The sequence below is a fragment of the Natator depressus genome, chromosome 24 (genome assembly GCF_965152275.1).
Source record: "Natator depressus isolate rNatDep1 chromosome 24, rNatDep2.hap1, whole genome shotgun sequence".
In the NCBI taxonomy this organism is placed as follows: Eukaryota; Metazoa; Chordata; order Testudines; family Cheloniidae; genus Natator; species Natator depressus.
This window is the reverse complement of record NC_134257.1, coordinates 5,544,974-5,559,158: the sequence shown is the minus strand read 5'-3', so window position 1 is coordinate 5,559,158 and position 14,185 is coordinate 5,544,974. Positions and strand designations below refer to the sequence as shown.

The following is a 14,185-nucleotide window of genomic DNA, read 5'->3' as shown; positions in this document are numbered from 1 at the left end:
GGCACTAAATAAAATTTAAAATCATAAGGTTAGGATTTGGATGTCCAGTGTCTCTAAATTAAATGGGAATTGGGTTTCTAACTCCCCATGGAACCTGGAAATCTCAACCCACATATATTTTCTTCTCCCCCCACCCCCACAAAAAACAGTATGTTAAAATGGAGTTAGGGCTGAGGATAAGTATCAGGGTAAAGGACCTCACAGGCATATCATCATTAGCCCAAGCCAAACATTGTAAACCTAGGAAATTGAGGATTAAGGTTAAACTGAAATTTGAACGTTTTATGGTAAAGACACTCAAATAACCTTAACTCTGCCCTGCAGTGACCTTCTGCAGTAACTACTGTACAGTTAATACTGTTCCTTCAGGGTGTCACTACAGGGCAGTGTTAACGATCGTTTAACTGAACACTGTGATACCTAGAACGTATTTAGATTCGTCCTCCTTTGACTCCTGTGGTTTAAGTAACTTCACGGTGCAGATCCAAAAGCAGGTAAGGAAGAATTCTGCCCCATCGGCTTCCACTCACCTGTCACTTCGTTCCCTGAGACTTTGGGTTTGAGCAGTGCCCTGAGCTGCACATCTTTGAACGGAGAGATCATTCTGCCCGTTTACCCTGCATGTGAGCACCAAAGCTTGGCTACTAAAATAGTGCTGGGGCTAGCTGGTAGATTTAACTCTGCCTTGTCTGAATGCTGGAGGTGGGGCTGTTCAAGATTTGGGAGCTCCCTTCTCCTACTTGCACTAAAATGGATTAGTCCAAGGGGTTTAATTACCTGCCACCTGTGGTGTAAATAGTTAACAAAGTGGATGTGTAATACCTGAAACTTCAAATAGCCACCTTAGGTTGGTGCTTTTACTTGAACAAGCTCCTGTTTCTGCTTGTGTGACACTGATGCAAATCCACCACTATGGAGGCCGGGGGTGTGGCTAGCATTTTAGAGCAAAGGGCTCCTGAAATCAGGGCGGCTGGGTTCTAGTCCCAACTCTGCCAGAGACTTGTGACCTTGGGTAAGTCCCTTCACTTTTCTGTGTCTCAGTTTCTCCTTGGGGTAATATTTCCATGGTAGTAGAGGTTCTGAGGCTTTATATATTCCCTCTAATGTGCTCTGAAATCCTCCAGTGGGAGGTATACGTGTATCATAAAGGAGCAGCAATCCACAGGCAGGGACTAAGAATTCCATGCTAGCAACCACATCGATCCATGTATCTCACACTGGCTTCGGAACGGCATGTGCTAGGCTTCACTGCTCCCCTTGAACCACCCACTGATGCGCTCCCTGTACTATGTGCCCATGCCATGGCTGTGATCTGTGCCCTCTCCTCATTACCCACAATTTACATGGTCTCAGGAAACTATTTTCAAATCAGTAGGAGGTGTATTTCCTGCTAGGGTGGGTATGTATTTAATGCTTGCTGGGTGGTTTATTCCATTTCAGGCAACCTGATGGGGTCTGTGCTTCCTTAGCTACCACGTTTAATGTGTCAACCTGTTGCTGGATCATTCTGTGCCAATACAAATGGATTTAAAGCAGACTGGGCCTGATGGCCGATTGCTGGGTCCCATCTTTAGGGGTTTGACACCATACATCTCTAAACCACAGGAGGGTCCAGAATATCCCAGGTGGATTTCCCAGCTGCAAGAAGGTGAGCCTCAGTCCCCAAGCTATTTATCCATTGCGTGCCTCATACCCACTTCCAAATCTAATTCCCATCTCTCTGTGGGCTTGCTCCACCCAGACCTCTGACTTCTTTCTACCTCCCCTGGATCTCAAATCCACCTTCACACACCCTTTGCACAGTTGCGGGGTGCTCTTGTGCTTTCCCATCCATCTAATCCTCCCCTTCTCCTTTCCAAGACTGACACCCTTCCCTTCTTTAAATTTCACCTTAAAACCCTCCTTTTCTCCTTCACTTACAGCCAAAGTCTCAAGCAGCATGTGTGAGTGTGCCTGAAGCATGTCAAGAGAAGAGGGATTGCATTGTCAGAAGTGTTAGTATGTTCTCTCTCTCTCTCTCTCTCCTGCCTTTGGACGGGGCACACAAGCTCCAAGTTAAAGGCAGCAGGGGGAGAGGAGGCTGCTCAGGGCTAAAACTGTCTGTTTTTTTTTTTTTTTTTTTTTTTTTTCCCATTGACTCATAGACTTTAAAGCCAGAAGGGACCATCGTGTTCATCTAATCTGACCTGCTGTACGTTGCAGGCTACAGAACATCACCCAGCCACTCCTGTAAAAGACCCCTAAGCTCTGGCTCAGTTACTGACATCTTCAAATCATGATTTAAAGACTTCAAGTTACACAGCATTCACCATTTACACTAGTTTAAATGTACAAGTGACCTGGGCCCCATGCTGCAGAGAAACCCCAGGGGCTCTGCCAGTCTGACCCAGGGAAAAATTCCTTCCCCCCCCCTCCCTCCCCTCCCCTGAAAATCTGGTGATCAGTTAGACCCTGAGCATGTGGTCAAGACCCACCAGCCAGACACTTGGAAAACATTTCTCTGTTGCAACTCAGAGGCCTCCCCAGCTAGCGTCCCCTCTCCGGCCGTTGGAGATAGTTGCTGCTGGCAGCCGCAGATCGGCTATATACCATTGTAAGCAGCCTCCTCCTACCATCCCCGCCATAAACTTATCAAGCTCAGTCTTGAAGCCAGTTGGGTTTTCTGCCCCTGCTCTCCTTGGGAGGCTGCTCCAGAACTTCACTCCTCTGATGGTTAGAAACCTTCATCTAAGGTCAAGCCTAAACTTCTTGATGGCTGGTTTATAGCCGTTTGTTCTTGTGTCCACATTGGTCTTAACTTAAATAACTCCCCTCCCTCCTTGGTATTTATTCCTCTGATGTATTTATAGACAGTAATCAGATCTCCCCTCAGCCGCCTTTTGGTCAGCCTAAACAAGCCATGCTTTTTGAGTCTCCTCTCATAAGGCAGGTTTTCCATCCCTTGGATCATCCTCGTTGCCCGTCTCTGAACCTGCTCCAGTTTGAATTCATCTTTCTTAAACATGGGAGACCAGAACTGTGCACACTATTCCAGATGAGCTCTCCTCAGGGCCTTGTTTAATGGTATTAACGCTTCCCTGTCTCTACTGGAAATACCTCACCTGATGCATCCTGGGACTGTAGTAGCCCTTTTCTCAGCCGCATCACATTGGTGGCTTACAGTCATTCTGTGATCAGCCTGTACACTCACGTCTTTCTCCTCCTCTGTTGCCTCCAGCTGTTAAGTCCCCAGCTTATAGCAAAAGTTCTTGTTGTTAGTTCCTAGGGCATGTCTTTGCACTATTAAATTTCACCCCATTCCCATTACTCTAGTTTTCAAGGTCATCCAGATCGTCTCAAGTACCTCAGGATCTGGGCCAAAGTTCCTGCAACCAGAACGTAGGCCTTACCTACACGTGTTGCTTAGTGCACGAAGGGACGGCGCTCAGATACTGTGGGGATGATGAGTGCGGTATAAGAACCTCTGTAGAATAGAGCAGACATAAGTTGCACCCATTTAACTATAATTTCAAAAACGATGTAGCTAAACCAATACAAACGCCCATGTGGACACGCTTAAGTCAGTTTACAGCTCACTAAGAGCAGTTTAGCTTGCATTAGTTTCAGTAAAATCAGGGCCGCTTCTGTGTGTAGATAAAATGGTGTTGTCCATGCATGAAGCTGAATGGAATAGTCCTCACATGCCCGTAGGGAAGCTGATCTACAGAGACTCCTTTGCTGTTATGCCTTGACAATGAATAGGTGGCTGGTGGGCTGAGACCACTGTCCAACACTGTGACCTTGTCTCATTGTTTCCTTGTGCTCCCCTGCCTGGCTGTATTTACCTGGGGTCTCTTGCCTTATACTTAGATTGGAAGCTCTTTGGGCGGGGACCATTTTTTTGTGTTTGTACAGAACTTTGCACCATGGGGTAGGCTCCTAAGCACTGCTGCAATGCCAATAATACATAATAATCGGTCATGGTAATGGGAGACCATTGAAAGGGGAGATGTGGGAAGTTATGAGAGAGAATAAGTCCCCCCCGTTCTCCCAATACAGGTTGTATTAAATGCTTCACAGCTCACCCTCGATTTGTGTTGCAGCTACGGCGTTTCTGCCGTGGAAATCTTAACAGAAGGGAGGCATGGCAGCAAGGTCAGTGTGCTTGTCTTTTGCCACCTGTACATGGTACAGCTGTGGTGTTCCATCCCAGAGGTGGCTGCATTTCAGAGGTGGGGGGAAGGATCCTTGCAGATATACAGCGTCTGTCTACATTGCACACTATGCCCGGGCTCTGCCTCAGATTTGAGCCAAAGCCCCCCCGCCCTTCCTTCTGCAAACAAATCAGTCTGACTCCAATCAGCAAGGACTCATGGGGCCTGGGACCCTGCTGGGTGGGGGGGTTAGAGCCCGAGTCCTGCTGCGGCTCGGATCTGAGCCCGGTCATTCTGCAGCCTGGATGCAGCTCAAGCGGCAGACCTGAGTCAGGAGGTCTGTGTAGTGCAGTCTGGATGCAGTACCACGGTCAGGAGAGCCAGGTCCAGCCCAGGTTTACAGTGCAGTGCGGATGCTCAAGTGTGGTCTTGGAAACACCCAGTCCACGAGCTCGGGTCCCCAGACCCGGACTTACGATGTAGCGTCGACATCCTCACGTAGGCCTAGGTCTTGGGCCTTGTGGGAGGCAGGCTGGCTGTGGACCGAGCCCAGGCTCAGGGCCCTAGCGAGCTGGATCAACGCGCTTGGGGATGGCAGATGTCGACTAAACACCAGACCGTTAACTTTATGCGAGTGAGCGGTGAGAACAGCCTCATTTGGGCTACACCCCCCCTCCCCCTCCTCCTCCTCTTCTTCCTCTTCTCCCCCCTCCCCTCTTTTCAGGCGGCGGCTCCTTTAAGAGAAGACAGCCCTGCCCCTGGAAGGAGGGACGAGCCGGGCGGGCGCACGTGAGGCGAGAGTTGCAACACAGTAACCAACATGCCGGCGGGAGGCCGCCGCCTGCTCCCCGGCCTGTGGCTGCTGGGGGGTCTCTCTTGCCTGCTGGCGGCCGCGGGGGGCGATCGGAGGCAGGTGAGCGGAGGGGACCCGGGGGCGCGGCCCCTTGGCCGCCGAAGCGGATTTAGTGGCTGTAGCCGCGTCTGGTGTGGGGCCCCGGGGACATCCCTGCAAAGAGGGGAGCGATCAGCCTGGGGGGGCTCTGCGGGCTGGGCTGGGCTGGGGCTGGGCTGGAGCTGGCCTGGGCGGTGGTTTTGTTTTTGTGGGTGGCTGATTGGATTCATGCCATTAGCTCTACCTGCGTCCCCCCCACCCCCCGCGCTCTTCCCCCGGTGTTTCTCTCTGTGCAAGTCTGCGACCACCCGGCCTTCCCTCTGGCTGCCTTTGGGGTTCGCTGTGGCCTCTGCCGAGTCCTAGAAGGGGAACAAGCTGCCCGGCCCTGGGGAGGAAGCCGGGGTGGAGGGCGAGCGCTGGCTCTCCAGGAAGCTGGCTTCTTACCCTGGCCCCCCGGCTCCTAATGATCCTTCCCTACAGCTGGGCCAGAGACTAGCCCAGGAGTGAAATAAACCAGAGGCCTGTAGCTTGGAAGCCCCAAATAAGCAGCTTGAAGAAATGGGGGGGGGGGCAGAATCTCCCACATGCTGAAGCTTGGCTCTTGTCTCAATACCCCTCTCGGGCTCTGAGGGGTTCAGTAGCCTTGGGGGGGCCCTTTCTGTGAACTGGGGTCTGGCCCAGTGTGGGGGGCTGGGGGGCTCAGAACCTTGCTAATGGCACCACATGGGGGCCTGCCCAGTAGTAACTGAGGGTGTGCCCTCAGTGGGGAGGCTCTGCAGAGAGAGGGCAGGGAATGCCTGGCTCGGGCAGACCCCTGTCGGCCCTCTAGGGGGGTCCCAGCAGATCAGGATGGCAGTGAGTGCTGGGGGGACGTTGTCCTGCAAGTACCTGGTCTGTGGCTGCAGGGGAGGTCGCCTGTTCTTGGGGCACATTCGTTCCTGTGTGTAGTTAAGGAATAACACGCACCCTGGTGATGGCCAGCTATCCGCCCTCTCTTCTCAGCACCCTCCTAGTTGTCAACAGCCGTCTGCTCTCCCCAGCAGGCCTCTTACTCTGGACTCATGGGGGAATGACACTTGCTTAGAGAGTTTCTGGCTTTCCCTGACCTGCCCTTTCGAAGCAGGAAGTGGAACTGCTGAGCTGGTTCCTTTCTAAGCCTGCAGGCTCCGGCCTTGCAACTGTGGGGCATCTGCTTCTGCAAAGCGCTCTGGCTCCTTGGGACTTTACTTTTTCGTTTGATCAAGCTTGGAAGAAGGGAAACCTCTTCAATCTGCTTTACTTAATCCTGCCTTGGGGGGTGGGGAGGAACTAGATCACCCCTTGAGATCCCTTCCCGCCCTACATTTCTGTGGGTCTAGGAAACACTGGGTTTGTCCCAAAATAACTGTTCGTTAGAGGTGCGATTTATTTTAACTTCTTTGATTTTCTTTTTTTAAAGCAATATAGTTATACCAGTACAACCCTCCCACTGTGGCTGCAGTTATGGTGTACAGTTGTGTACTGGTGTAAAGGTGCCTTGTACTGGTATGACTTATTTTCCCTTCTCCTAGAGGAATAGCTATACTTAATCCCATTTATGCTGCTTCCACACTTGTATGGCTTCAGCTATCCTGGGATACAACTTCTTTGTGGGTTTTGACAAGGCTTCATGATATGCCTGGGGAGTGTTTGTTTGTCTGTCCCGTGTAATCCGAGCATTGAAGCAAGGCCAGCAGCAAACCTCTCGATTCTTCTCCCATTTCCCCTGCATCAGAAAGAAACTGAAAATCGATGTCCTTCCCTTCCCTTGGTGGTTGACATTCTGCTCCTTTTGGTCAGACGCTTTGGCTGAAGTGAAGCACACAACAAAACCAGAGGCTGCTCAATGATGGGAGCTCTGTGTAGATGGCTTGGGTGATTCGATGGGTCTCTTCCACCTCTTAACATCTGGAGCCTTGTGTGCCAGACTGACGATATCTGGGGCAAACCTGATGGAATTAGGAGAAACCTTCTTGAACTGGGTTTAGTACCTGTGGGGTCCACTGTATTCAAAATGCGGTTGTGTGTGTTACGGTGGAATTGTACCTCACTCCTGTAGGAGGAGCAGGAGTGAAGCCCTCTCTGCTGGGGAAGGATGGCCTAGTGGTTAGGGAGCAAAGGTTTTCTCATGCCTAGATGCTGTGGTAATGGGTCCCAGACAGGTCACTAAGACATTGTATGGCAGCTTAATGGGCCCATATAATGCAGCGCTCCAGATCCCCGGTGGCCCTAAGGAGTCCAAGGGTGTCTAAACTTGTCCTGCCGCTGCCCAGCAGGGCACGTGCTGAGTGGAGTCTAATGAGCTCAGGAACGGTCTGTGTGAGTTAATAACGCCCTGCCCGCTCTCTGCCTCCCACCGCCCAGGTGACCCTGCAGTACATCTCTGGCTCGAACAGCTCCTCCGCCAGCCTCCTGCACGTGCGGGCTGTGGGCCAGAACGACACCCTGCACTACGTGTGGAGCGGCATCGGGGCACCCACCGTGCTGCTGGTCTACACCCGGAGCGAGAGCAGCGCCCTGCACGTCAACTGGACCAAGCTCCTCTCTGCCTCCCCCGCCGGGGCCATCTGGATTGAGCCGCCCAGCAGCGTCGTCTACTCCACCGCTGTCGTCTTCACGAAGGTCGGGGTGGCGGTGGGGGGGGGAGGCTGGGTCAGAGTCGCAGGGGCTGCCCCAGGAAGGAGCCACCTACTTAGCTCCCGGCACAACTGGTCCTGGAAGGTGGCGTCCAACTCTGCCATGTAGGACATCCGGCTGCCCTCCGTTCGTGCCCATTTGCTGCCTGATTGGGGGGTGGGGAGGGGAGAGCTGTCCCTACGCAGCCTTCTCCAGTGCGCTGTCCCCCATCCGCTTCCCGGGGGGGGCGGGGGTGCACCCACCACTTCCTTTGGGGTGGGAACCCTGCTGAGGTTGCAAATTGGGAATCTCTGCTGCCTCTTGGTCTGTGTGCGGTGCCTTGAAATGTCTGGCAGGAGGCAGCTCCCTTCCAGGGAGTGGGGGGAACAAGCCCCAGTGAGCATGCCGGTGGGATGAAAGGAGCGGGAGGGATTTTCAATGGAGGGTGCCTCCCTCAGTAGTCAGGTGAAATAGGTGGAACGTGCCTGGTGCCCTGCGTTGCCGAGGGGCTGGGGTCAAGTACGCACATGCGTGGTGGGGGTGGGTGTTTAAAGTCTCTTCCCGTGCAAATCAAGGCCCGTCTTCCTCCTGCTTCCAGGTGTTCGAGTACAACGGGACCAATGCGTCGGGACTCTCCAAGGGGCAGGAGGAGCCCTTCTACCCCTCCTATGACCTGGCTGGCTTCTCCTGGCAGATTGTGAACCAGACAGCCCTCATGGCCAAGTTCCAGGGGATGAACACCGTGGACCCTGGGGGGACCTCCCACAATGGCACCATCTCCTTCCAGGTGAGGCAGCCCTCCCCCGCCTCGCGTCCTTCCCAGGGGAGGGGTCTATTGCCCCTAGCCGACCAAGGATGTGACCCAATGCCCATTGAAAGTGAAGTGAGGCTTCCCAAGAGCTCTGGATAGGGCCCCTTGGGCCTTCTTGACTCTACCCCCTGTGCCACTGGATATATGCCACACGCTCTCCTGCTCTCTTACCCTCCAGGCACCCCTCTATGCACCTCTCCTGCCCCCCGCTGGGCTCTCCGCTGCCTCTCCTCTGTTGCTGTCCACCCACTCCCTGTCCTGTGCTGGTGCTCTGGTCCCCTTCCCAGCCCTGTTTGCATTCCCCAAACAGCATTCTTCCCCCTACACACCCAGACATATATACCCTTCCCCTCACCTCTTCCTGATCAAGTAGGGGAAAGGGCCTCCTCCCTGAGCTCACAGCAGGGCCATGGTTAGGTGGGGCTGCGTTGGGACCTGCTTCCTGACTACCAGAAGCCACACGCCGACGCCGCCTCCCCCCCCCCCGCATTATATCCTTCTGGGAATAGAACCCCGGAGTCCTGGCTCCCAGACTCCTGTGGTGTAGCGTGAGAGCGTTTCCCAGAGGATGGACCACTCCTCACTGGTTCCCCAGTGGCCCAGCAAGACCCCAAGGTTTCTCTGACCTTCTCCCAGCCCCCAGGACTATTTGGAGGAGGTTCGCAGGGTTCATAGATTAAGGAGAGGTGGGGTCATTCTGATCCTCTGGTCAAACCTCCTGTATAACACAGGCCAGAGAACCTTGCCCACCAATTGCTGCATCCAGCCCATAACTTCTGGGGGAGCTAGCATGTCTCCCTAAGAAAGACATCCAGGCTTGACTTAAAGGCTGGAAGAGATGGGGAATCCTCCAGGGCCTTAGGTGCATTGTTATTCCAATGGTAACGCCACTGGGCTGGGTAATCTGGCACAGTTTCATCACTGTAGGCTCCTGGTTGCTGTAGGGCATATGGAGCTATAAGGGGCGTCGTGACAAGTCCCCCATATCCTTGCTGTAACACTTGTGTTATGGTAGCACTGAAATTGGACCCCCTAGTGCTGCGTGCTGAACAGACACAATGCAGCCCCTGTCTGAAAGAGCTGACAACCTGAATGGACAGAGGAGGGTGTGAGGGGAAACTGAGGCGTAAAAAGGGGACGTGACTTGCCCAAGCTCACCCAGCAGGTCAGTGACAGCGCTGGGAGCAGACCCCATGAGTTCTGAGCCTTGGCCCGCTAGACTGTGCTATTCCTCTCATATGCCTCCGCCTCCAGGTGACTGCCTACGAGGAGGGTGGCCGGGACGGCCCCCTCCCTCGCCTCCTGCACACCGCCAACAGCTCCAAGGTGGAGTTCATCATGGACAACATGGCTCCGCGCGGCAACAAGTCTCGCTTCCTGCTGGAAGTGGTCACGGTGGAGGAGAAAGGGGGGCACAAGAGGCTGCAGTCGGTGCGGTCCATTGATGATGAGTACACGCCCACCATCTTTGAGGTGAGGGCTAGGGGGTGCTATGGTGCTGAAAGCCATCTAGCTGCCTAGACAGAGGCTGATTAGGAGCTCAGATACCATGGTAATGGGCACCATGTAGGAGCTGATATAGAATAGAATGGGGAGGGAAGAGGCTGGAGTAGGCGTGAATGTGACCCATGTTGGAGGTGTCTCATTCTAATAGCTGACACATATATTGAGGATAAAAGTCTACTACCAGTGACAGCGAGTGGAGTTCCTCCTTTAGCTCAAGTGGCAGAGGTGCAGGCCCTTGGTGCTACATGTTGCTAGTGACCTGAAGAGGTTGTGATGTTGGCAGGGGAGGACATGCAGGTTTAAGTCCAGCTTGGCTGGAAAACAAAACTTCCTGAGAAACGTTGCTTGTTTGGTTTGGAATTTTGTCTTTGGAGACTTTCCCGGCTGCTATAATTCTTACGCTTCAAAGGTAAAGGTTAAGGTTAGCAAAGGGCCCTTCGCCTAATATTTGTTCCCACGGTGTTTTGTTTATGGCTTCTACAACCTGTCTGTGCTATTCAGCCTCTTAAGGGAAGTTTCAGCTTGTGGAGGGAAATCCAGGCACGAGAAAGTGAAGTCACTTGCCTGAGTCAATGCCAGAGCTGGGAAAGGAACCCAGGAGTCCTGGCCCTCCGCTTTGACCAGCAGAATGTGCTCTCTTGGGTTCTGTCCTTGGCACTGGAAGGAATCCTGGCTCTCAGCACCCCTTGCTCTAATCACTAGATCATGCTCCCTCCCAGTGCTGGGGACAGACCCCAGGAGTCCTTGATCCCAGCTCCCCTGCTCCAGCGTGAGAACAGTTGGCCATCATGCCCTTGTTTCGTCTGCCTTCTTAACGTGTTGCTCTCTCTCCTCTGTCTGGGTGGGGGCAGATGGCCCAGCTGGTGTCCGAGCCCCGCAATGACAGCGTCGGCCCGAGCTTCTTCCAGTGGAAGACGACGGCGTACGGCTCCAGGGATGCCAGCAGGGAGAACGCCATCCGCTGTCGCTACTACCCCCTGCAGACGGCCAACCGGACGCTGCCGGGGCCCAGCATCGCGCACGCCTACTTCGGGGAGGGTCTGGGCCGCAGCCACAGCATTGCCGCCATCAATATCTCCTTCAGCGGCGAGGACGGGGAGGTCTATGCCGAGAAGGGCTACCTGAGCTGGTGAGTGGTACCTTCCTTCTGCTCCCCCTGCCTGCCTGAGTGGTGTCTCCCTGCCCCCCCAGCAGTGCTGTCTTCTACCCACTACCCTGCAGAGTGCTAGGTGCTGCCCATGTGCATGGATGGGTGCAGCCCCTGCCCTGGAGAGCTCCTGGCTGAAGGCCTCTGTTTGACTCTCGTTGCTCCCTGTGATTGGCTGCTGCTGCCCCACTCCCCCTCTTAACAGGCCTGTGGCTTGGAAAGGTCAGTCCCTGAGCCCCATCTCTGCCTGCCCTCCAAGTAGCTTCCTGTGTCCTCCGCCACGGGCTACTTCAAAGTCCACCCCACTATCTCTGCACAGAGGGGAAGTGACTGGCCTGCAGTCTCCCAAGTCCAGTGCCTTAGCCCCAAGGCCATCCTCCGTCCCCGTTCCCGGGAGGAAGGAGGCTATGGGATTTGGCTGATTGGCCCAAACAGGCCTCTTCATCGCTGGCTAGCCTCTTCCTTTGCTCCCTGCCTCCACCAGGTCTGCCTTGCTCGGCTTCGGCACGCCCCCGAAAGACGCCTTCTCTCCCCTCGTGATGGCCATCATGGCTGTGGCCCTGGGCACCCCCATGGTGCTGCTGCTGGCAGGGGCCCTTGTGGTGCTGTTCGCACGGAGGAAGCGCCATTCCCAGTACGAGCCCATCAACTGACCAACGTGGGCAGGACTTGGAAACAGCTAGCGCCGGCCCCGGTTCTCTTGCTGGACCCTTGGGCTCTCCCAAGGCTCCTGAAGTGGCTGCTCCTGGGAACTTATTTATTAACTGCCATGGTTATGCATCCTCTTCTCTCTCGCTCTCTCCGTGGTCCTGACCCCTCGTCATTCCAGGCTCAGAGGGGAATAGTGCAATGATCTGCAGTGCGACCTCTGCACCCTGGATCCTGGCTCTTCGGAGCTTGGCATGGTGGGGTGGGAAGGAGACCTGCCCTGTATTCATAACTGTTCGGCTGTCTGATGCCTTGAGGATGGACTGATCCATTTCTCCCTTGCTGCTTCTAAAAGACTTTTAGAAGCAGTATCTGGCACTGAGGTTCTCCAGAGGGGCTCTAGAATACATTCCAGGGCAGGGCTGGGATCCAGCAGGGCCTGCCAGAGAAATGTCTCTTGGGGGCTGGGGGGTCAGAAGCATTAGCAGTTTCTAGTCCAGTGTCTAGCTTCTCCCTTCACTCCACCCATCAGCGCACCTGACCCTGCATTCACAAATGCAGAACCTTCCCATAGGGCGCTTTGCAAGGTGCTACCCAGCTTCTGGTTTTTAATCAGTGCTCTTGTTTTAAACCAGCCAGCGAGGGATTGTGGCTCGGGGGGGCGGGGCCAGTTGTGTTCACCACTGGGAGAAATGATCTTCTGTCTCCTTAAAAAGGAGAAACCACTAGTCGTCTTCTCCCACAAGGAGACATCAGGGGCTGGGTCACAGAAGGCAACACGCCTTTGCTGTATAAATCACCAGCTTGTGAGCTGATCAGCAACCTACTTACACCCCCCATGCCACCCACTGGAGTGTTCGTAAAGTCCCCGATTCCCTGGAGGGAGAAGCTGGTGTCTCACAGCTCTAACACTCGGCCGTATGCTCACCAGTGAGGCAATCTGCTGCCCGTGAATTCGAACCGTATCTGGGACGGCGAAAAGGTTGCCTTTCGCCAATAGGGCGGAGGCTTTTCAGAACGAGCTAATGACTTTGGGGTGCGTCAGTGTTAGGTGTCCAACGTGAGCCCCCTCAAAAGGGGCCAGATCTTTATTTCTTTTGTCAGCGGGTTGGTGCTTGGCCCTGCCTGCAAAACGGGGCCTCTTCTGAGGTACCTCAAGTTGGGACTGGTGATCTTTTTTTTGGGCACCCTTTTAAAAATCTTGGCCTGAAAGGTCTAATTCTGAGTGTCCAGCACTCCCCCAGCTTGCAAGTTCCAGATCCCACTGCTGTTACACCCTTACTCTCACTCTGCTGAGTTTGCTCAGAGGAGCCAGCTCTGAATGTTACTTGAAATCTCACCCAGCGCCTCACTGTGCTCTATTTAATTCACTCTGTGTTTTGTGAGGTGGTGGCAGGTTTTCTTCAGATGTTTCTATCTTTGATCTGCCTTTTGGACCAATTAAAGAATATTTTTAAGACCTCTGTGCCTTTCGGTGGCTTTGTACATCTGTAGGGCCAGGCTGCTGATACACGTATATTCGAGTGGTGCCTGGGACCCCGGGCTAGCTGCTGTATGAACACCGAAGTAGACAAATCCCTGCCCCACGGATTGAAATAAATTGTCATGTGTCCTGCTCGACCAGGACAAACCATTGGGGGCAGCAAGACCCAGTGGTCAAAGGGCATTCCAGCTTCATTGCAGGAACGTCCACCTGGGATAATGGTGAAGATAGTAAAAATTATTAAAAGGGAGTAAGTCTTCACTGATTTCCCTATTGAAAGGGAAATGAAATCCTGGTTTCTTTTCTCTAGTGCTGAACGGGGCCTCAGCTCTCTGGTGGCCTATTTTAATTCAGCTAGTTTTACAACTGAGGGCTTCTGGCTCTTGTGTGGGTCACAGTAAAAAGCCAATCCCGTAAGATCTCCCAGGCGAACCCGGCTTGGCTGGTGCCTACATGGCAGACCGATAGAGGAACTGGTCGTGGCTGATTTGGTGTGGTGGTCTGATGCAGTGCCCCCGCTGGGGGTTAGGTGGGATTGTGTTGCTGGAGGGATAGCTGCTCAGTGAAATGAATTGCCCCAGGTCATTTTATAGATCAAAGATGGCCTTTTGGGTACGAGGGCAGCCATTTAAAGTTAGTGTCCCAGCCGAATTCCAGAGATTTGGAATTTACCTTTCTCCCCGCAGTCTCAGTTGGCACCGGATGTTGCTCCCCTTTCTGGCTTAGTCTTCACTGTTTCTGTGCTACAGAACTGGCTGCATTTCCCCAGTGGAAGAAATAATTCCTCGGTCACACCAATCTGTTTGTGATCAATTTTTAATGGTTGCCAAATAGCTTAAGGTGCAAGGTAGCAGAGTAGCAGCATCTCTCTCTGCCTGGGTTTGATCTACGTTCATCCTGTTGCTAACAGAGCAATGTCTGAGTCCGCTCC

The 14,185-nt window shown here is 53.7% G+C and overlaps 1 protein-coding gene across 1 annotated transcript; it reads left to right on the top strand.

Annotated features, from left to right (window-relative positions):
- Positions 1–4,909: 4,909 nt before the first annotated feature.
- On the top strand, positions 4,910–13,214 carry GLMP (glycosylated lysosomal membrane protein). The gene is made up of 6 exons (XM_074938713.1): positions 4,910–5,046; positions 7,408–7,665; positions 8,258–8,446; positions 9,725–9,943; positions 10,828–11,105; positions 11,608–13,214. The coding sequence occupies exons 1-6, from the start codon at positions 4,954–4,956 to the stop codon at positions 11,774–11,776; spliced, it is 1,206 nt and encodes a 401-aa protein (XP_074794814.1). The 5' UTR covers positions 4,910–4,953; the 3' UTR covers positions 11,777–13,214.
- Positions 13,215–14,185: the final 971 nt, after the last annotated feature.

Excerpts from the sequence above, each read along its gene's own strand:
- GLMP (XM_074938713.1), top strand. The coding sequence starts at position 4,954 with ATGCCGGCGGGAGGCCGCCGCCTGCTCCCCGGCCTGTGGCTGCTGGGG. Across the intron at positions 7,666-8,257 it reads CCGCTGTCGTCTTCACGAAG|GTGTTCGAGTACAACGGGAC; the intron begins GTCGGGGTGGCG and ends TCCTGCTTCCAG. Across the intron at positions 11,106-11,607 it reads GAGAAGGGCTACCTGAGCTG|GTCTGCCTTGCTCGGCTTCG; the intron begins GTGAGTGGTACC and ends TGCCTCCACCAG.